The 23,058-nt window shown below is 42.8% G+C and overlaps 1 protein-coding gene across 2 annotated transcripts in view; it reads left to right on the plus strand.

Moving 5' to 3' along the window:
• The first annotated feature begins 4,605 nt into the window (after positions 1-4,605).
• lrp6 (low density lipoprotein receptor-related protein 6) overlaps positions 4,606-23,058 on the plus strand; it is a 70,292-nt gene continuing 51,839 nt past the window's right edge. For both annotated transcript variants that reach the window (XM_015352969.2, XM_006633635.3), the window contains exons 1-2: positions 4,606-4,932; positions 9,470-9,863. In XM_015352969.2, the coding sequence (XP_015208455.1) occupies positions 4,878-4,932; positions 9,470-9,863 (449 nt within the window). In that variant the 5' untranslated portion in view covers positions 4,606-4,877. The remainder of the gene's footprint in view (positions 4,933-9,469; positions 9,864-23,058) is intronic.

Consider the following 23,058-nt stretch of genomic DNA (forward strand, 5'->3'; position numbering starts at 1 on the left):
TGAACTCATAACATCAGCTCTTTATCAAATCCTGTATGTTTCCACAGCCTCTACCTCTTCAGGAAAGGAAGACATTGATAAATTATTTTTAAACAGCAATATTATTTAGAAATTTTACAAATAGAGGGAAGCCATTCGGCTCATTTAGCCCATTCAGTAGTTAGTAGTGAACTGATTTCAAAGATCTCATCCAACTGTTTCTTGTTTGAAGCCAAAGCATTGGCTTCAACAACATGGCTGGGTTGCTTTTAAGTAACAAACCTCGCTTTAACTCAATACCACCACAACATTCACTGTATCCTGGTTTTGGGTCTCAAAATGGAGTCTATGGCCCCTCTCTTTCTTTGTTACGGAACAGAGTAAGTTGTATGGTCACCATCATAGCTTGGTGCTAGTATGCAGATCAGAATTGATACTGCCTCTGGTAACAATTTAACTGTAATATTACCTTGAGCTGCAATGTCCATTCTTGGGATTTTCCATACTATCAAATATTATATCTAATGAGCTCTTTGCTCCTTCTACTAAAACTACCCTGGTTGAGGTAGTAAATGATTGGCTGATGGCTTCTGATTCGTTTAATATTCTCCTTATTAATTTAAGGGCAGATAATCATAGCATCCTGATACAATCATGATATCCTGCTGTACGTCTGGGAAAATGTTCTATGGATCACTGGGTCTCCTCATGTTGGATCCTGTTTGAAAACCAGGAAACAATCCATAAAGACTTCTGTGCTGGGTCTTTTATAGGGTTTACATGTTGCCTCTTGTCAGATTATATAATGGATTCAGATGGCACTGCTGATTAAGATCAGATTTACTTGCACAACAAATCAAATACTACTGCTATAGTTCTAAAGTGTCTGCCGGGTATTAAAATATGTTTCCCAGAAACTGAGACAAGGCTGAGGTTAATAAACTCATAAACTCCCAACATCTCAAAGCTGATCAATTCAGTGATGTTGATAGGACTAAAATAAGACCCTTGATGAGGGTTAAAAACCTCAATGTTACTTTTGATCCTGCATTGTTATTTGAAGTGCATGTAAGGAACATTATAAGCATGTCTTTTTCTGCATGTCAAACATTGCTTTGATAAGACCCTTGGTCTGCCTTGTTCTGATGCTGAAAATTTGATACATGCCTTTATTTAATCCAGTTTAGACTGCTTTAATGCCTTACCTGCTGGACTTGGTATGTGCTAAGGTACTAAACAGGCTTAAGTACTGTATGTCCAGAATCATGCAGCTCATGTGTTAATTAAAAGTACCTTGCATTAGCACATAACTTCCGTCCTCTTAAAATCGCTCTGGCTCCCATTTTCAAAAATGGTATGGCCAAGCTTCAAGTTATATTAGGGACCTATTGCGTGAGTATAGTCCAGGGAGTTCTTACTCTGCTAAAGACATGGCAACTGAGCCTTCTTGCTTGCTGTTTAACTGACTGCCCAGATCCATTAGAGACTTTGCAACTGCTGTCATTTATAAAGCTCCCATAAAAACCTTCTTCAGAAATTCACTTAAAGACCTCCTTCTTCCCGCTGAAGCCTTCGATATGTGATCAGTTGAAAATGTAATAGTTGTATTTTTATTATCAATATTTTATTGAGCTGCATGGTGATGCAATTTGCCAGCATTTCTGCCTCACAGCGGTGGGGCTCTGGGTTCAATTCCAGACCTGGGGTGCTATCTGTGTGGAGTTTGTAGGTTCTCGCTGTGTTCATGTTTGTTTGGTCCAGCTGCTCCAGTTTCCTCCAACAGTCCAGAGACATACTGGTTGGTTAACTGGTTTCTGGGAAAATTGGCCCAGGTGTGAGTGTGTGTTTGTGTCTGTGTCTGCCCTGTGATGGGCTGGCATCCCATTCAGGGTGTATCCTGCCTTGTGCCAATTCCTTGAATTGGATAAAGTGATTAGAAAATGGATGGATGGGTTTATTGCATCACAGTGCAGACTGCAGCCTTTCTAATGGGTTCTAGAGAACTGTTGTATTATGACAAACGTAAATGCAAAGTACATAGAGGAAAAGACAATACAATGAGGTTTAAGATGAGTGTTGGATGAATATTTTCATTCAATGACCTTCCAAGTCCTTGCATTTTTGTTTCTTTTCTGGTGGTTTATAATATGTAACACTGAAACAAATTACCCAACGAAAGAGACTCTTTGAAAGATCCTGCATTTAAAGGGTTCCTTCCTAAGCTTCTTCCGGTGTTATTGCATCTGTTCATATGTTTTTGTGTTAAGGCACATTGTGGTTTATTTTGATTGAATGAAAAAATGACAAAAGGTATAAATAGTGCTAAAATGTGGAAATAAAAATGTCATTTTTCCAGCTGACACTATGTAGTTTTTCTCACACAGGAAAATCTCACTAAATCATTTGAGGACAGGCTACAGAAAAAGACAGCCAGGCTTATTGTATACTTGTAATAACTTTATCGGATGCCTTCTTTCCCTGGGTAATTCATACAAGTGAAAACCTTTCCACACAAGCTGTCCTTAAGTGCTAGTATTAAAATGAATGAAATGCTCCAGAAACCATCGGAGTCAGCAATACTATTCCGTTTCAATCATTTCTATATAACGTATCCCTTTGATTTTGGATTTACAACACAAATCCGACACAGTTCTCAGAAGGTATTTGGGAAAATCTGTACATCTTTAATCACAACTACTGCCCAAAGCTTCTTTACTGGCACTACGTTCAAGCACATTATGTACAGTATATCACACTTACTTAGGCATAATGTCTTTGACCTTCTGCTTTTAACAGTTGAAAAGTTCCAAAATCTGTCCTTAGTTGAATGTTGTCAATTTCATATCCTGTCTGTTACGCAGATCCAGAAACTATAGGTATAACACTGTACACTGCAGTATTTTGCAGCCTATTTTGCTTTAATGACGTACAGTACAGTGCAGCAATGCAGGTGGAGACTTACTTTCTGTACATTTACTGTGCAACTGGCTTGACCAGCATGTTTGCGCACAGAATCATCTAAAATGGAAGGACCTTCAAATGTTAACACATACTGTATGTATAGTTTATCATTTCAAACTGAACTGAAAGAAAACCTACCGTGCTGATGAAATAAGCTTGTGAATTCTCTCTTTTTAGAATATTAAGAATAAACAAAATGGTGAAAGAGAACAACTATAAAGTATTTTTCTTAAGACAGGATTTTTGTGTTATGTAGCAGAATATGATTTAAAAATATTTATGATTTTTTGTTATTTGTGAACAAAGTCTCAGTTATCCTAATTATTACTGTGAGCTTGATTTTTGCTCTTTTGCAACCATGCCGTTCTGTCGAGTTATTCAGGTGAAGATTCTATCTGAGATCCACAATCAAAGCACTCATCTAAACCTGAGACAGATTACTATTGAACTGACTCATTCACAGACTCTACGTACTCATATTACAGATACTTGTATTGAAAACAGGATCTGCTGAGATTTTAATGCTTTACTTTAACTTCTGGGAAACAGTCATCTTCACTGGTTTTAACATAGTGTAGTTTGTCGGGAGTGGAACAGCAGAAGACAAAGGCTGAGTATATCCAAAAAGTAGACAAGTAGACAAGAAACACTCTCTATGGTGCCATATATTGTACACGTAAGGTAAAAGATTATTGATTTTACGTCCCCAATCTCCTACAGACTGTAAGTGAAACTCCTTATCTAAATATTCTGTCTCACAGACTGGTTTAACACAGCCTTTGTGTGTTAAAAAATTAGTTAAACATAACCATCCTTCCAGTCTGATAGAAAGTACATACCGTATATCATCTTACAAAAATATCAACAAGTAGGTGAAACTTTTGTGTACTTGTTATTCTAGCTACTTTTTTCCTAGCTGGCTTCACGCGGAGACTAAGCGATTTATCATTGGAGAACAGGAGGTACTTATTTACTTGAACGTTTGTGGAAGTCTGGAACAAGCCACCCAGTTATGCTGTTGAAACAGATACCCCGGTTTCCCTCCAGAAACGTCAGAGTAAGCACCTTGAATCAATTAGCGACGACTAGCACCCAAAGGAGCGACATGGGGTGAATGGCCTGTTCGTTTGTAACCAGCAACATTCAAAACTCTGTGATGTATAACAGATGATGGATTAATTTTCAGACATAACCTTTGGGGGGGAAAAAATAAAAATCAGTTTCAGAAACTCTTTATTTTTAGAAACGACAACGCAAATCACTACAACAAAACCTCTTGCCGACTGTCTGCAAACCCACTCCGTTCCCCAACACAGAAAAATAAGATCCAGCAGCACAAGCAGGGTCACAGGGGTATGTTGTTCTAAACCGAAGCACCAATCACGGCGTGAGAAACTAGTCCCTCTGGAATGTGTTTCTGCGCTCCTGAACAATTGTTGTAGAAGCCCGCATTTTCTCTTTTCCACAAAAAATACAGAGCCGCTGCTACAGTCTCTCTGGTTATTTCTGCTTTGAGAAACTCCGCTGCCTGTGCGGAGTACCTGGCAGTGCCTACAACAATAGCCGCGAGTCGAGTGTGTTTTAAAGAAAAAAACGGAGGGAAAGAAGGGAAAAAGGTGGTGGTGTGCGTGCGTGTGTGTGTGTGCGTGCATGCGGGGGGGGGGGAGGGTTAGCATTTTTCTCCCGTGGCGGAAGGAGACGAATTGAAATCCAACGTGTTGTTGCGCCCGGGCAGCAGAATGAGGGGTTTGGAATCGCAGCGCTGCAGAGCCTGAAGCAGGAGCGGAATGGAGCGGAGAATAATGATATAGCAGCATCGCAGCCAGCTCGGTCTCAGCAGCGCTCTCCGCACCCGACCATTCCGAGGCAGCGGCGAGACACGGGCATGAGAGCTCCGCGCTGAGCGGCCGCCGCGGGGGCAAGCGAGAGGGAGAAAGATGGGCGCCGTGCTACGGAGTCTCCTGTTGTGTAGTTTCTGTTCTGTGATACGAGGTGAGTTTGTGGCGCGGGTGGGTTTTGCTCTCTGGAAAGTTGGGAAAAGCCTTTTGAGAAGTGGCCATTTTTTTGCACAAGGCCTTGCGTGCAAATGAGTGGGGCCCTGCGTATAGGGTACCTTGCTCGTAGTAGTATCCGATCTATGAGTATATGGGAGTGTGTGGTGAATGGGATGTGGATATCCCAGATATGTGCTGCTATATCTCTGTCCTTTCCACGCTCTCTATTTGAATTCGATGTAATGCCGTGAATGTTGATTGTTCTGTGTTGTATTTTGAAAAGGTACCCCTTTTATTTTTTTCCCTCAAAGAAGATACAAGAGCGTTTTGCTCCACTGCAATGTTTTTTTTTTTGGCAAACGTTTTCCTGCCTTGTCTTAAACGGTCTCTGTCGCCTTCATTCACACGCGTTTGTTTTAGCAGTAAATCTGTTTCGGAGTTGAAAATGGATTCTGAAATGTAAAGAAATCAGAACAAGCAGACAATATGCACACTTCTGGCCGAGGGAAGATGCTCGCATAGCTTTGTTTTAACTTATTTCAGCACAAAGTTTGAATGACTAACCGAACTTGGCTGGACTAGATCGGCGGAGATTTGTGCTACACAAAACAAGCTTCCGTGGCTTGTATGGTACAGCTTGTATGCAGGTTTAAAACACTCATTTGTTGAATTTGTTGTGTTGCAAACATCCACTCAACTCGAAAATCATTTGTGGTCAAAGTTTGGAAAATGGGGTGTAGGAGATGGACCCCCTCAATTAACCTACACTGGATTTTAATTGTTTCATTGCACGCTGTGCGTGATTTCCAAGGGGGTTGAACTTGGTCAGATAAATGTCAATAAATGTGACATACGGTGTAGATTTAGTCACGTCTTTCAGTACGTGCAGACAGATAAGAAAACATACATCTTGTACAGCTTTGTTTTCACAAAACGTTTGCGTAATTGCGGATAGTTGATGTGGAAAGTTTTAGTTAAAATGTATACAGTAAAGGTAATCACAGGACGGGACTATTTCAGCTTTTTATTTCAAACTGATTTAAAGTTACTGACAATTTCCTATTACTAACACGTTTAAACTGACCACTCTTACAAATAAGCCTTATCAAACACCTTCGTGTTTTGCAGACATTTGCTTTAGTGTACATCAGAAGTGTATTTTTTTTTTATTTAATCTATAGGTGTCACTTATAGCTGCTTCCTCTCACAGTCCATGGTTCCAGATTTTAAGTCTGGACTGGGGCAGTGTGTGTGTGTGTGTGTGTGTGTGTGTGTGGAGTTTGCATGTTCTCCCTGTGTTGGTGCGAGCCTTCACCAGGTGCTGTGGTTTCCTCCCACCCTCCAGAGACCCGCTGGCAGCATTGTCTTTAAGCTGCTGCTGTGTGCATGTGCCCCAAGATGTACTGGCATCCTATCCTCAATGTAGTTCTGTTTCACGCCCTATACGTCCAGGATAGGGATGACTTTCACCCGCAGTGGGAGCCTGCAGGAAAAAAAAAAAAACATCTCCTGGAGTGTTAATTTGGTGTCTGTCGGGGTTGATCTTTTTAAGGCTTTTATTTGTGCCTAGTTCACATCGTTGGCTTAACAATCCATTATGCTGCCAAAGGCATGTAGTTATGAGATTGCCCACTTTGTGGCCATTGGGTCTCATTTAAAACAATTGAAATTCTGATCATAAACTTCTAACAAATTAGAGAGAGCTCTGCCCGTCGCTGCAGTGTGGGCACTGCAGAAGGAGGCCTCAGAAATCGGTCTGGGAAGTATTTGTTGGTGTAAATTGAAGTAGCAGATGGTCGGTCTGCGGTGGAGGCAACCATGTTGCCTCCATCTTTAATTTTAAGAGTTGTTTTCTTTCTAGTTATTTCTTGTGGCGTCTAGCCTTGCCATCATTGAAGTTATTAGCAGATATTACCGTTTTGCCATAAATGAAGCTGTGACACTGTTGGCATTCTGTGGCGCATTTTCTTTCTCCATTATTTGCAAGGAATGACAAGTGGACTGTTCCTTACCTTGCTCTTTGTGTAACAGCCTCTGCATGTTACCAGCATTCCTTTCGCTTCGAGAAGAGAAAAAATCCAGTGTTTTTTTTTTTTCCCCCAGCAGATAACATCAATGTAGTGTCATAAGTGGAGCTTTGCAAACAACAAACTCACACATTACATTCCTCTGAATCTTCCAGCGCAGTCTGGGGGCCAGTGGTTGTAATTTCTGCTAGGACTTTTCATGCTTTAGTGTAGCCTTTTGTAACATCTTATCAGTGTGACTTCTCTCTCTATGCGTGTCGATACTTTTGTCACATTTATTAAGTGGAAGCTGGAACCAGTGTAAGGGGAATCTTCCATCTGGTGGCCATATTGCCGTATGTTATTTACAAGGAAGAGAAGCCTGTAAACTGAAGCTTTCATGTAGGAACTGTGGATTTGTGGATTTCAAGATCAGTCAACACCATCTTAATTCCAGACAAGGCCCCAGCGGGTACAATGAGCAACATTGATGAAACATTCTAATTAATAACCCCCTGTGTGATTGTGCTGAAGTTATCAAAGTGTTATTAAATAAATTCAAGGTGTTCCTAACGGGAGTTTTCCTTCTCTGGAAATATTCGTCCAGCTTTTTGCAAATACTGTGGCCCTAGTTAAGCTTTACAAGGTGGGTAGTTGAGCAGAGAGAGCCTGGTTTATATTAACAGCATATACCTTATTCTCTTAGCTGGAATGATGTTCTTTCAGCAAAACAAAACCCTGTGATAAGCAGCCTCTTTTGTTTTCTCATTAAAAAGTCAGAAAGAATATCGAAGAAGGACTTTTGTGAGAAAGCGTTTATCTTGACGGGGAAGGTGTGTGGCGGTGCTGGGGGACCGGCTGTGGCGCTGGGAGAAGTGTTAATACGACATAATGTTTCCAGTGAAGTAGAACGGAAACAAGGCATCTCAAAATATAGGTGAAACGGCCCCCAGAAGAAAAAAAATCAACATTTGCGCTCTTCACACCAGTGTGTAGCAGCCCCCTGTCTAAGAAAAAAAGTTTTTACCGCAAGGGTGTAAAAGGGTGAACAGATATCTCCAGCTTATCCGTGGCCAAATATTAAGTGGCCCAAAATGTAATTTTCCTTCTGTTTACACTTGGCAAGAGGGGATTAGTAGTTTTGGAACAGCTTCAGTGAACTTACCCGGTGTTTCTTGAGTTTATAAATATTTATAGAAGGAAATTCCCTGTGTGGAAAAAAAACAGCGAGCTGGTTGGGAGCAGGGAGCTTGAGGTTGACCGAGATGCTGATACATTGGCAGTGGCTCTGGATGTGTCAAGTTGGGGTTTGAATTGCTTCCAAGCTTTATAGGGGGGAAATGAAAGTTGATCTAAAATGTTCTATGAGTACAGGTACATTTTTTTACAATGCAAATATACACAAAAGGTGTATGAGCCATATGCAGTTCGAATATTTTGCTTATTTTAGCAATGCAAAATCTGTCTGATTATTACAGGTTTTTTGCAAGTAAAGGACACTTAGTAGTATGTGTAGAATCCAGTCCCGTCAGCTGAATGTTTGTATAGTGGGAAGGCAGGTTATCACTTCCAGCTCAACATGTTCATCCTAGGTGGAAGTGATACATTTGCTCAGCTGTGCTACGGTTTTCTTAGTTGTGAGATGTGTAAAGCAACAAACATTTTTCCGATGAATTTCAAGCTGCTTCCAGGTTTTTCTCATACTGATGATTTTGGTTATTGTTGTGTGTTAAATTCATTTAAAATATTTTCTTATTGTGGTAAAAAAAATGATTGTTTCTGGACTGGATAGAAAAGGAAAATCTTTTACAGTTGAGGATTGTTCCTACCCAGCGCTTACCTGTTGTAACAGGGGAACCCAGCATGTCCTGGAGTAGTTGGTGGCTGGACCGGAGTGCTTGGGTTAACAAACGATTGTGAAAATAAGAAATGTGTGTGACCCGTGTCGGGTTTAATTCTGCAGTAGGCAACTGCCTGGATAGCTTTTCATTCAAGTCCTGCCACCCTTTTGTGGTAAATATGAGTCAGATTAACAGAGTCTTATCCTCTGCAGAGATTATTTAAGGTGGCGTTGAGGAATTTGTCGGAAGTGAGAACTGACGACACAAGAACAGGCTTGAAGCCACAGCCCAGCTGGTCCGGGTTTTGTGCCAGCAGGTCCTTGGGTAAGGCGGCGAGATTTTTGGTCCTGTCCTTGAAAGCGTTGAGCAATGCGTGGATGCTTAACTGCGTGACCTGACCCTGTTGGGTTGAGGTGCTCAAGGACAGCTTTCCACACCCTGAGTTCTGTACAGACTCCTTCGTGCTGAGGAGCAAGTAGAAACGCGAGGAATTGCCCGTGTGAATTCGTTTCTTTTCCGCGAGTGCTAGACTCTCAACACAGGCCAAGGAGCTGGGAGTACTGGTGAGGAGTACCGGTGTTGCTGTGCTTTTCAATAAAATCTCCAAAAGGCAAATACTGTTTTACACACCACGCTGTGGCTGTTGCTGCGCGGACGGCGAACCTAACTCTTGTTTCTGGTCTCCTAGGGGCGCCCCTTCTACTTTATGCAAACCGCAGGGACCTGAGGCTGGTGGACGCCGCCCGCGGCCAGGGGAACGCCACGGTGGTGGTCAGCGGGCTGGAGGACGCGGCGGCGGTGGACTTCGTGTACTCGAAGGGTCTGATCTACTGGAGCGACGTGAGCGAGGAAGCAATCAAAAGAATTGTCTTTAACCAAAGCGGGAGCGTGCACAGCGTGGTGGTCTCGGGGCTGGTGTCCCCCGACGGGCTGGCCTGCGACTGGCTCGGGAGCAAACTGTATTGGACAGACTCGGAAACCAACCGGATCGAGGTGTCCAATTTAGATGGATCTTTAAGGAAAGTGCTGTTTTGGCAGGACCTGGATCAGCCGCGGGCTATTACTTTGGATCCAGCGAGAGGGTGAGTACTACCCCGGGGGGAGGGTGGTGTGTGTGTGTGTGGGGATGGCGGGAGGAAGCTGGTGAGCTGCTGCCCCCTCCGAGACTGGGCTTTTGTTCCTCCCCAGCCGAACTCCGATCGGGTTTCAGGCCCGCCCGTGTGAATGCGAGCGATGCGATCTAGGACAAGAACAAAGGCCGCAGCCGCTACCTCCGCTGCCGCGGCCGCGTTTGAGGTCTGGGGCGGCCGACGTGCTGCTCGTCCTGTAGCTCGGAGTGAGAGAGAGAGAGCGAGCACGCGCGAGGGGGCGAGATCAGCCCGGGCGTCTGCCCCCCTGGCCCCGGCGGCTGAGGAATGTTTCACTTCCAGGGGCAGGTCTGGATAAATGGGCATCTGCTTCGGCCCAGGAGTAAAACAAACCAAGCATGCCGTTTATTTTCTCAGCGTTGGGAGCTTGGTGCTTCACGTTTGCTCCCCGGCTCTGTTTACATTGGAAGTTAAAGGTCAAGTGTGAAGTTTTGTGTTGTTTTCCTCCCCCCTCTCTGGATCGCTGTTTTGCCCTGGTCGTTAATTTGCTGTTTACTGCTCTGCCGGGCTCCTTTTTATTGTGAAATGTGATGACAACAACAAAAAAAAAAAGTGTGGCACAATAAAGCACACTTAAGGCTGGAAAACTGCTTTCATCGCAACCTTTTGTGAAATATAAAAAGTTACTGACGATTTACCAAGAAATTCACTTTAGATTGAGCTTTCAGTGTTGGAGATTTTTTTTTTTCCCCATAGGCTCAAAATGCTCACTCTTTATGGCAGTGTCAGTGACCGCTGGTCAAGCCTGTCTTTTTTTGTAGGAAAGGCAAAGCAGTGGCTTCAGTAAATTGTGGCTCCCCGTGAGTGTTTAGGTTGCTAGCAGTGTTCACGTAAAGTGCCTTAAATATTTCCTTTGCTTTCCTGTCATGGTGGTGGGGATATGCATGTGCTCTGATTGCTGGCAGGGCAACTAAGCTGACAGGGATGGATCATGTTTCTTTACACACAGGCCTTTCTTTTTAGAAAACCTGTTTCTACATATGTTTTACCTGTGTTCCTGGAGATTAAAATGTGCAGTGTAAGAAGTTTAAACTCGGCTTTCTACATCTGAAATGGTGGTAAGCGTGTGTGCATAAAGTTGCCGCATAAATTAGCCTATGTTTTTATTAAGTTTCTGCGGAATAAATTCACTGTAAATCTGCTTTTGAGTTTCAAATGAGCATGGGTCCTAGGAACGATAAACCATTAACAATTTTAATTTGGCCTTTTAATCTTTACCTTTCAGTCATTTGTTTCAGTTTAGTGTGAGCTTAATTTCTTTTCTTTTGTTTTGAGGCATTTTTGGTAAATGCCTGGTTGTTCTTTAGTAGTTCTCCATTAAAGTAGGTGTGTGAAAATGTCTGCAACACTGTTGCCAGTTTAACTTCAGTACTACTGTTGTAGTTTCTAAATGTGCCGCCTACTTGGAAAAGCAGAGCTTGTCTCCTGTAGAAGCTGCACTTGATGTGTTTCCCCATGCGTCTGCAGTGTTTTTGGAAAATAGTTGGAATCACTGTTTTCTTTACAGGTATTTCAAGGAGGCTGCAGGGGGCGTCTTGTCGGTGTCCTGCTTATAGACTTGTATCAGTTACTGTCATGTGCAGGTCTCTACCACATGTCTTTGTTAACCTTTCTCAGTGGAAAATTTGCACATAAGGAAAAGGTTTATTTTTTTAGATGTAGCGATTAATCAAACATACATTTCCCTTTGCTCCCTCCTGTAATTATAACCATCTGATGTTTAGTGGCCAACTAAACACTCCTTCCAGGACCCTGAGAAACCCAGCTTTCATGTTCGGCCCTGTTCTGCACTCCTGAAGCACAGAGGACTTTCAGTATAGTTCCATTAGCTGCCTGGTCTGTGGATGGAATACAATGTGATACGATTTTTTTAAATGTGTGTTTAGTTGACCTCTTCTGTCGTGTGCCATGTTAGTGCTTACAGTGTTTTTATTAGAAGATCCCAGAGGATCTTGAAGCCCTCTAGGTATAGGAGGTAGCTCGCTTCACTTCTGCACGAGTACAGAACCGATTTAGGTAATATCTGCTGCTGCATCAGACAGAGAAGTGAGACATTGTTGGCGTTTTAATTAAAGAAAAACTCTCTTAAGGCTCGTTTTAGCCAGGACGCCAGGGTTGACCCTTCATGCTCTTTTGAAAATGCTGTGGAATCTTTTGTGACCATGTCGTCATTGCCTCGCTTTAAGGCCTCATCAGACGAATGGGCCTCCTACAGCATGCTATCATATATCTATCATACTGGAGCATTGCTTTGGAAATTTGGGTCAAGTGGGAAGGTTGCCACCTTTCTGTCCACCAACACAACTTACAACATCCTGGGAGGCCTCCCAACTCCTACTGAGCAGGCCTGGCTTTGCTTCGTTTGTGCAATGCGACGGGATCAGTCGTTAACAGGGATCTTCCAGCCTGGTCCTGGAGAGCCCCGATCCTGCAGACTTTGTGATCACCATTAAATCGCCGGTTTCTCCAGATCTGGACCAATTCTGTTGTGGTCAATTAAACCGGTGATTTTGTTAATTTAACTAATTTGGCGTTGAAGTGAAGAAGGCCTATGTCAAACTACCCTTCCCAGTGTTTCCAGACTTAAATCGGGACCTTTTTGAATGCATTTTTTGGCATTTAGCTTTGGTTTTCTTTTCCAGGCTGGTAGACATGCTATAAGATTTTAATTTAGGGGTTCTGTCTTTCTCTTTGGCCTCATTTTTTTAAAAACCTGTGCTTTTTGACATTGTTTATTGGGTTGTGGCGAGATGACAGCCCAAGACTCCTCATTATAGCTGCGACATATCATGTCTTGCACACAAGCTAAACTTGGCAGTCCGGCTGTGGTCCGTTTTTGTTTTTGTTTGCGTTTGAGAAAATGAGACTGTGCTTTAGTCAACCAATTTCATCTTTGCTCAGTTCTCAGGGTGAAGGGCTGACCGCAAGATAAAAGCTCATCTCCTCCTAGCATTTATTTGCAGTTGTTTCTGGCCTGAGTTTCCCCTGCCGTGTTTGTGTTCACACTGCAGTGCCAAAATCTGCTTTGTTAGAGTGGCGAGGAAAAGCTTTGCGACTTATCTGCCGGGTAATACGTTTTATTTTTATTTTCGGGTTTCTCTTTTCTCGGCGGGATGGTTGTTCCATGTAGAATGATTTAGCGGTGTAACTGTAAGTGAAACACTGTTTGCTCACAATAGGATTTTCTTTAATGCAAAGGTCTTACCTTCTGCTTGCAGAAAGGCATCATAGGTTTGAAACAGACACTTGAGAAGGTCAGTAAGTTGCGATGCTCTGCGGAAATGGAAGTCCAAATGTCTGTACATTTTACAGAGCGACAATTAAATGTTTTAGTTGTAAATAAACATTTTAAAGGCCACAGGTGGCTGTACAGATTTTGGCGATGAAGCATCAAGTTGATCACTTTTCCCATGACTGGATCTGATCAGTTATTCTTGGCACCAAATCCACTCTGCAGTGTAAGCCCTATGTTTCCCTGAGTTATTTTTTCCTTTAATGTGTAAGTCAGAAAAGAATGCGCCACCTCTCCTTTTTGTAAAGAATGCAAGTGGCAGACTCTGTTTTTTGAAAGCCTTTTTGAAAGCCCTTCGGTTTAAGTCTCGCCGCGAGAGTTTCTAGCTCAGTTTGATATGCAGTTGGGGAAGGGCAGTACTGCTGCAGGAACAGAGGAATACAGAGCCGTCTTGTCTGTCACAGGCTTGTTTTGATTTGAGTGGCCTGGAGGAGGAGGGGCAGTGGGGACTGGCGCTAGAGCCATTGAAATCTCGAGTGTCTGCGTGAGGGTCTCGGCTGCTCCGGTTGGAGCGGGCGAAGGAAAACGTGGATGTTACCAAGGAGCCTGACCTGTGGCGAGCAGCACTCGGACTCAAGTGGTGCCTGCCCCCCCCGAAGCCCGAGATCATGAAGATCCATACCTGCCCGGCAGCCAGAGGAGGCCGGGGCGCGTGGAGCACACAGATGTGCCTTTACGCAGTTCAGTGACATGGCATGGCCTGGGCGTGATCCGATAGTGTTCTAGGTGCATGGCTTCACTCCCATCAGTGTGCTGGAGCAGTGGGGTCTGGCGCTATGGTACCTGCCTCCTGAACCACCAGTTATCTCATTCTGTCTTCACAAACAACTTTTTGTATGGTGACGCCTTTAGGTGAACCTCTCCTATAATGGTGTCACCCTACTAAAAGAGGGTGAACTTCCGTGCCCTCAGTTTCTGCAGGCAGTGGACTTAGGCCTGAGTATTGTTATTCTCTGGAAAGTCAGACGTGCAGACTTTGTTGACAGTTTATCCCTTTCAGGAAACGTATGGGTTTCATATTAAAGTGTCAATTTTAATTTTGACAGATACAACTTTGAGTTTTAGCTCCTAGGGCACCCTTCCTGCCTGAATTGGTTTTATTTCTGGACGAAGAATCTGTGTTTCTTGAGTGTTGCACGAGTTGAAGGTGTGCGTGTGCCAGGCTCTTCCTAGTGTGGTTATCGGGACCATAAGTGTCTGTGCTGCTGGAGAACAAAGGCTGCGCAGGGACAAAGGGCCCTCAGAAAGGCCTGAGACAGTGGGCAGTGAACTGGAGAATGCGTTTTCTGAATGGGTTGCATGTCAGTTTTTGGGCATTGTAACATCTGTTTTGAATTTTGCGTGCCCCTCGAAAACAGGGCTTTGATAGAAAAGAAGGGCTTTCGAACTTCTACTGATGCATTGGCCAGGCCTGCGTCCTGGCGGGTTCGAGTGTGGGGCTGCTAAGAAGCAAGAGGCAGATTCCACCTGAAAATTAGAACAAAGATGAAACGTTTCGTCTGTTAATTTATGAAGACGAACCGATAACTGAAACGAGATTTTCTTTCTGCTTTTCAGCATGGAATGAACCTGTATTTGATTCATAGCTCTTTAAGGGAGTAGCTTCTGAGAGCAAGTTTTTTTTTTTCCAAATGGTTGGAAATGGCTTCTTTGGGCATGTAGGAATGCAGCCTTCTTACACGAGAGGAATGTGACATTTACAGCCGGACTGAATTCAGATGGCATTAGCAGCTGCCGTGTGTGATGGCTTTGTAATATTTGCAGTTTTGTTTGTCTAAAGAATTACTATGTTACTATGCCAATAAGCTGGTGTTCTGGGTTTGCACAGCTCTTAATTGCTGTAGTGCAGTGGTTTTGTTCAGCCTGTTTACATGTGGGTTCGATTTTGATAAACCTGTGGAACGGTTTTATTCCAGATTACATAGTTTTTTAACTGTCAGACTGGGAGGTGGGCAACAGCACAAGTGCTCTGTAATTTCAAAAAGCAATTCCATTTTTTAGCCACGCTGTTTTTTTAGAATCAGGGTATTTACCTGCTGTACATCCTAGATGCACGTGACGATGGGAAGATGAACAATAGCTCTCCGTGGCTGAGGGATAGGACACTGCTTTTTTTACAAGGGCGGTCCTGCCTCCTGCACATTCGTGATTCCCTCCTGCCGACATTGAATAGGAAGAGTCTTGCCAGTCAAATGCAACGTGATAGCCCTTAGCAGTACAAGTGTTCATTGTTTCTTTCAGTCCTGTTGCTGCTGTCGTGCCCTGGACTGGAGAAGGCTGAGGAGCGTTTGAGGTCTGGGCTGTGTTAAATGCCTGGAAATATCTGGTTGAGATGTATATCTTGTACATTCAGCACATGTTCGAAGGAAGCACTCAGACGCTTTTGTTGCTGTAGGTAAAGCAGTTGTGTACTTAAATTGAGCTGCTCCAATGTCTCCTAGTTACAAGTTCCAAACTGTAGAGCTTAGTTGTCTTTCTTGGAAAGGTTTTGATTGTAGAAGGTGAAGCGCTTACTTATTTTCCCGCTCCAGTGAGCAGGGGGATTTTATGAATGAGAATTCATACAATACACTACGCTTTTCAAAATGTGCCGTGTTTTTACTTACCACCGCTGGCACTGTTCTTTAAAACGAAAAGTATTTTGCCACCTGTGAATTCAGTTAACACCACAAAAACTGAATTGGATTAATTAGTCTCTTGGTGATGCAACTTTAAAACGACTTAAAAAAATGCAGGCCTAGTTATGGGCACCCCTGGCTTCAGAGTACTGTTGTGCCTGAGATGTGCTAGGCTGCACAAAAGCCATAGTGTCTACATAACAAAACTGCAGAAATTTAAGTGTAATGAATATGCAGATACACACTAATGCACTTAGTCATTGTTTATGAACATCAAGTGGCCTTAGTTGCAGTTTTTGATATGTGAAATATAAATTTTAGCTTTTGTTATCCTTGCCACGCTTTTCCTTTCTTGCGTAAAGCTATTAAATGGTTGATAATTTCAAAGGGAATTTCCACAGTACCATCACAGAGGCGAAGGATTACAGTTGCGTAGGATCTTAAGACATGGATAGAATGTTCAAGCCAGCACTAGTCCACCCGCCAGAAACTTGAGCATTCGGCCTGGAAAATATTACTGCTAAAAGAAAGTTATTCTTGGTAACCCATAGTTTTAAGGAGTCATCGATCATTTAACCAGGAAAAATGATATGCAACGCAGGAAGTCTGTTTTATTTGGATTTTCTAGAGAAAGACTGGCTTTCTCGGTTTCAGTCCTTTTGTACAAGAAGATGCACAGGCAGTGTGCTCATTCTCAGGCCTTGTTGGCCATCAGTCAGGTACTGGGAAGTAGTGGAAACGGCTGCAGGTTGTCAGGTTAAGATGGTGAAGATCTAGTGGTCTCGGGTGTTTGCAGCGTTGTGCACCAGCACCAGGTTGGACACAGCCTCAGCTGCTTTTCAGCATCATGCCCGTCCCCCTGACCAATGTGCCACCAGGTATTAGAATTGTGCAGGTAGGAAGACACCGCTACTGTAAGGGAGAAAGTTCGATTAACAATCTGTTTGAAGCCGCTTTGAAGTATCGCTAGGTGTGATGGCGGTTTTGCTTACAGTAGGTTGGGTTTTTGTGTTTAATCTAAATTTGAATACACGCTAAACTTATCAGTCTTGTTTTTAACTTGTTCCTTATTAACAGTTTATTTTCGATTGGTGCTCCCCATTCCTACGTCCCTTAAATAGGCCTAGCTACTGATACAGCAGCACTGGTAACCTGAAATGCTCGGCATTATTTGCAGGAAGTGCAATTAAGTTGCAGTAGTGAGATTCATTTAAAATATAGCAAGTAGCTTAAATTTACCACCGAGAATGTGTTCTATTATGTGAACCACACATTGCGCAAAATCTCAAAATTCTAGAAACGAGTAAGGATGACCAAGAAGTAATTATATAAATTACATGGCACAATTATCCTTTGTTTATGGTTGCCCGTTGAAAGACTGTTCTCTGAAGCTTGTGCTGCTCTGATCTAGTTTCAGAACTTCTATTAAATTGCAGAAGTCTTCAAAATACTTTTTTGCTGCAGTGGTTAATAGATTAATAATCTAAAGAGAAGCAGCAGAGAATTGCTAAATGCTTGAGTATTTGAAGTGCTTTACAAAACGTTTAGACTGTAGAAGCAGTTCTTTCTGTAATTTTCTTACTCCTGACTAAAGGAGTAATAAAGATGTAATATGGCCTGCTTACTGGCAAGTAAAATTTTCTGAGCATTTTATGAACTGATGACTGTATTGTCCAATTTACAGGACAATCTCTTACTCCTGGATTCTGCCTTGAATGTTTTTGTGGAAAAGAAAAATATGCTTCAATCGTTAAAAAGCCAGTTAATTTTCTGTCACGCATCCAATTCAAACAACAGCTTTTCTTCCATTTTGTAAGATGCATTTGTTTTTTTTTATTGTATTTCAAGTGATTTGTAAATATCCCCAGTAATTAGTGAGCTTTTCCATAAATACCCTGGCAGATGTTCTGTAATCAGAACACAAATTGGAAAGCAGCAGTAATCACTGTATTCTTTCTTTCTTGTTCACTGCATTGATATGCAGTAATCCGTCCTTCCATGCTTATATACAGTGGGTTTAAAGTTGTGCTGTTTGTTATAAAATATAATACTGTGACTACTGTGGCATGGCAAAACATGGTTTAAGGGTCTGCACCTCAGGCATGAACATGACAGCCTTCAGGACCGATTGTATAATGTTGTAAATATTCTAGTCATGGAAACTGAGAATTCTGGCTCTCCAGTTCTTCAATTTGATCATGCCAGGTAATGGTACTGGAATGTTCTTGGAAAATGTATCCATTATAAACAGATCGCTGGTTCTGTAAGCTCTTGTGAAATATTCTTAGTATCCATTTTTTTTTCTCCCACAAGCATGTGACTTTTGGTGTGGAGAAAGGTAACAGTGGCCAACAGGGAGACCCATTCTGAGAGCCGGTGAGGAAGTAGGAGGAGCGGAACTTTACCTGGGCTGTTTGGCATGTTGAAACAATGGCAGAATGCACTTGGCCGGGAAGGAATGGTCCTGTATTGGCCTTAAGGTCAGGTTTGGATTTAACTAACCTGGCTGGATTTTATCACAGATATTGGGAGTCATTAAAGCATGTTTATTTTTTGAACTTCTGCTTTTGTGGAAGACCATACGTTTGCCATTTGGATCAATTACAGTGAAATCTAAATACACACAGTGCACAGGTACCAGGATATTTATACTTGCGGTGCCTTAAACATTTAATTTGGAATGATTCAAGCTTCACCTGATATGTAGATTTTGATCCATTGAGGTCAGAGAAAGACAGTACCTAATGAAGAACTGAGCTTGACAATATATTAGGATGCTTAAGAGACATGCAAAAAGTAGCATGTAGCTATTCCTCCGTCTGTCAGTGAATAGTGAACAAATACTATTAATGCATTCCCGCTGCATGCCATTAGCTTTACTTTGATTTTGATGGTGTTTGGCAACAGCAGCAACTTGCTGGTGTTTTGGTTAAAGGCGCATTTGAGAATTCTTTGCTTTGCCTCACCATAGGCAAACAAATGCTAGAAATCTGGGCTGGACAAGTAAACCGATGACTCCGAAAGATGGGTTTGTCCCTGTGGTGTGAAGAGAGGAGTAGGTTACTTTTAAAGACTAGGCACTAGCTGAAATGAGATTTTTTTTTCTTTCCCTTTGTATTAATGTATGAGATGTCCGTTAAATATCATGCATGGAGCTAAATCGGGTAAAAGGTCGATTTCCTAATTATCACTTAAATTGTAAAGATTTTCGTAAGCCAAACCTTATCACGTTGAAAGTGTTGATGTAAGTTTTTATTTTGTTGCATCTTCTATACCCCGAAAATCAATATTTATTGCGACTGTATTGCAATATTTTTTCTCGTATTGCATATTCACAGGAAAAGAATATTTAAGTACATGTTCAGCTCTTTTGGGGAGTAAGAATGTAAAAAGATTTATTCAGGATGCCATCAAAAAGTGGTCCTTTCACTAGGTGATGGTCAGATGGTTTTGTTGTATCGAATAAGGCATAGAAGTTAAAATCTGATTATACAGCAGAACACTATTTTTCTTGGACATCCAAGATGATATCCTTCTGTAAATAGACTGAGATTTGCTGCTATTTTGTTGGATTGCATCTAGACAGTGTTTAATAAAAGCAGTCTGGCTTGCAGCTGCTGTTGAAGGAAAAGTGTTAGGGGCGCTTCACCGGTCTTTACTTCTGGGTAACCGAATACTTGTCTCTTACCCTCTTTTTTTATAAACGTAGAATCACCAGTTTGTCATACCCACCTGGCGTGGCATCGTGTGTTTTTGACGTCTTCGCTCACGGCTCCGGACCCGGCCGCTGCAAGCTGGGCGAGGAGGTGCAGGCAGCTCGTCCTTTAACACGTCACAGGCAGCTCGGGCCGTACCGGGGCCTCAGTGCCGCTTTGAGAAGAAGCACATCCCTCATTAACAGCACTGTATGCCTGTAGGCATTGCTGGGAGCCGAGCGTGTCCTGCTTGGGCAATCCCTCCTCGCCCTTGGTGGCATTCGGGCAATTGTGCCTCTATTTGGCGAATCTCAGTCGCAGTCGGCTAGCGATATAACGCGGTTTCGATCCCACGGTCGGAGTGCTCATCTTGTGCTTGGGCAAGTTGCACCAACCTTATATGCTCGTACATGTGCTCGTTGACTCGTTTCTTTAGTGACGTGCATATTGACGGCTGTTTTCTTGCTGTGACTAAACTGACGCAGTGATATATCGATTGGTATGACTGTCTTGCTGCTTTTGGGATGGGGGTCCAGTTCCTGCCTAGAGTGGTTTTCTGCGTTGGGTTTGCACGTTCTCTGCTTTGCACCTGGTGGACTCCCACAGTGCTGTGATCTCCTCCCGCAGTCCAGACAGGCTGACATCTGAGTATCGTCCCCTGGATGAGTGTGAACATGAGCCCCTCGACGGACTTGCGTCTCAGTCAGGATGCATCCTGCTTTGTGCCCCTTGTCTGCCAAGTTAAGCTCTGGCTCACTGGACGTGTAATTTAAAAGTAGGGCCATATTTCCAAAACGGAACCGAAACATTAAAGGTAGAAACCATGTTCTATAAGAAATTAGCAACTTTTAAAACCCGAAAGCTTATTCCAAAAAAACTGCAGTGTGTTGGTACAAAATAACATATACACTGTGTATGTGAACAAACTTGAACTGCTTTTTAGATTTGACACAGAAAACAGTCTTAAGTCATCTTGGCTAATTTTAGACTGATTTTTCTAGTCATTAAATATGATTGAAGAAGAAACAGGTTAACATTGTTGGCCATACGTTTTGGTGTTGGCTGAACAAGATGACTTGTTCAGAGATTAATTCTATTTGAAAATGCAGCAAACTAGTACCACATTTTGCAGAATGTAGTATGATATTATGAAAGCAGTCCTAACATGCTAAGCAAATATGGGAAAAAAAAGAAAACAAACCAAGAAACAACATAAATGATAAATTATACTTTTTGTGCAAACTGGCTTTATTGTATTTTAGATGTTTTAAAAGCTTCTGCAGTGTCTGAATCACTAATAGGCCTAGGAAGCCAGCTGCAGATGTGGGGATGTAACGGAAAAAGTCTTCTGTGGTGTATAACCTTCATGGTATGTACAGATCATTTTTGGCATTGTTGAAGTGTGTAATGACCTTAGCAAGTCTTCATTGTGAGCTGGGCCTAAGCTCTTGAGTTCCTTGTAAGTAGGGAGCAAGATCTCACCTCTATGAAATTCAAGGGTTACCCATTGTGGAGCATTTCCAACTGCAACTATATGGTTGTGCTTTCCTGATTTTATTAGAACCCATACAGCCATATTTTGAACATACTTAGCTCTGGGGAGTACATAGTGATGTGTGGTGCTGCTTCACATATCTGGGGTCCTGAGTATGGAGTTTGACTGTGTGCCCTGTGATGGACTACTGTCCCATACAGGTAAGAGCACTTGTGTTTTCCAGCACAGGTTCTCTGTTGCTACAGTCTTCACCTGGATAAGAAGCTTTTTGCTAGGGTGGAAGGATGGGTGCTGGCTTTACTGGTGTTTTGTGGTGCATCTTAAAAAAAGTCTTGATGAAATTAATCTTTTTTTTGTGCTTTTCACTGGACAGAGAAAAGTTTCAGACCAGGTGGAGGTAGTCTAAATTGACCAGTGTTTTGTACATTATAAACGATACGCTAAAGATAATTAAGTTCAAAGGATGTTGCGCTAAAACCCAGGTTTAGCACTTCAAAATGTCATGTCTGAGCTGTGTAGACCCCGGTATTAAACTGACCTCAATTTTCATAGATGAAAAAATGGCACTTCCAGATTTGTCTATCTGTTTAACACTTTAAGGAAAGAACCAACAGGTTATTTTCTCCATTTGGTATGTCTTCTGTTCCCACACTACACTATCCTTTGTTTATTTGGTTGTATAGTAATTCAGGTAGTTTTCAACTTTTACTTGAATGAACGGATAAACGTGTGGCATTTTGGGGGGGGTTAAAATAGTGCGTAGAAGTGAAAACTAAGATCCCCCTGCCTGTAATTTGTCTTTTCGTGGTGTATATTTATTCTAGTTCAGTTCGTTCCTAAAGGCTCTTGCCAGTACATTCTTGGGTTTAAAGAAATGTCTTGCACCGACAGGCTATTAGACTGAACATCTTGTGTTGTAAACAAACTTTGAAGGGACCGGATTTGTGTATTCGGAGTCCCCAAAGGATTTGACATCGTCAACTCCTCGGGCTTCATCAGAATTCACAATGACACAAGAACCAAAGGACAGACATTGTAGAAATGCCTTTAAAGCTCAGGAGGTATTTCTTGACACAGGCCTGTGGGAATGTGGAACCAGCTAGCCAACAGTGGAGTTGAAGTCGATACCCTGGCTCCTCTTAGTTAACAGCTGGATGAGATCCAGCAGCCCAACGCACTAGATGGCTTGAATGGCCTCCTCTTGTTTGTAGCCTTCCTTATGTTCATTTGGCACCAGTGCTAGCTTTTGAATTACTCTGACCAGTATGTATTGTAGCTGCTAAAGGAGTTGCTTTTTCAATAATTGTTTTAACAATTATGGTAAAGTAAATGTATTTTGATCATAAATATGATGTATTTAAATTGAGCATTTTTTTCTTCTCATCCCTGTAGCACTTTTCCAGGGGTTGAACCCAAATTGGACTGGGTTCACTCTGGAGTTTCTGTGCAGCTGTCCTGAAAGTTTTCCCAATTTTTTAAAAACGTTCCGTTATACTTGACTTTTTCGTGCCTTGTGCAGGTAGGCTAAAACTAAAAACAAAACCCCCTAAGGGAAGGCGTTGAGCTTCCCTGCCGTTCCGTCTCCTCTGCCTCTAGGGCGCTTGCAGGCAGAGCCGAGCAAGAAGTTGACGGCCGCGGGATTTCGGTAGGTGCTGCTCCTTCGCGCTACAGAATGGCCACCCCCCTCCTCCACCTCCTTTTGATGGCCGTAATCTGTTACCAAGCAGGGGGGTGAATTAGCATGTTAATTTGCAGGGCCGGGGATGAAAGGCCCTGTAATGTATTCATTGGTTTTATTTAAATGGCGGTGACCTCGCTCTGGGCCGGAGGAGGGGGGGGGTGGCCTGCACCTTGAGGACGGGCCGGCGGCGAGGCCGCGCAGGCCGGCGCGCGCCCGGGGCGGGCCGCCGGTCCCGGCGGAGGGCTGATGGAAGTGAGCAGAGCGGAGATGGCGTTCTCCGCCGGGTACGCCTGTAATTACTCCACCGGACAAATAGCTTGGTGAGCTCTCTCTTAATCATCCAGGCCT

Source organism: Lepisosteus oculatus, chromosome 7, assembly GCF_040954835.1.
Source record: "Lepisosteus oculatus isolate fLepOcu1 chromosome 7, fLepOcu1.hap2, whole genome shotgun sequence".
In the NCBI taxonomy this organism is placed as follows: domain Eukaryota; kingdom Metazoa; phylum Chordata; class Actinopteri; order Semionotiformes; family Lepisosteidae; genus Lepisosteus; species Lepisosteus oculatus.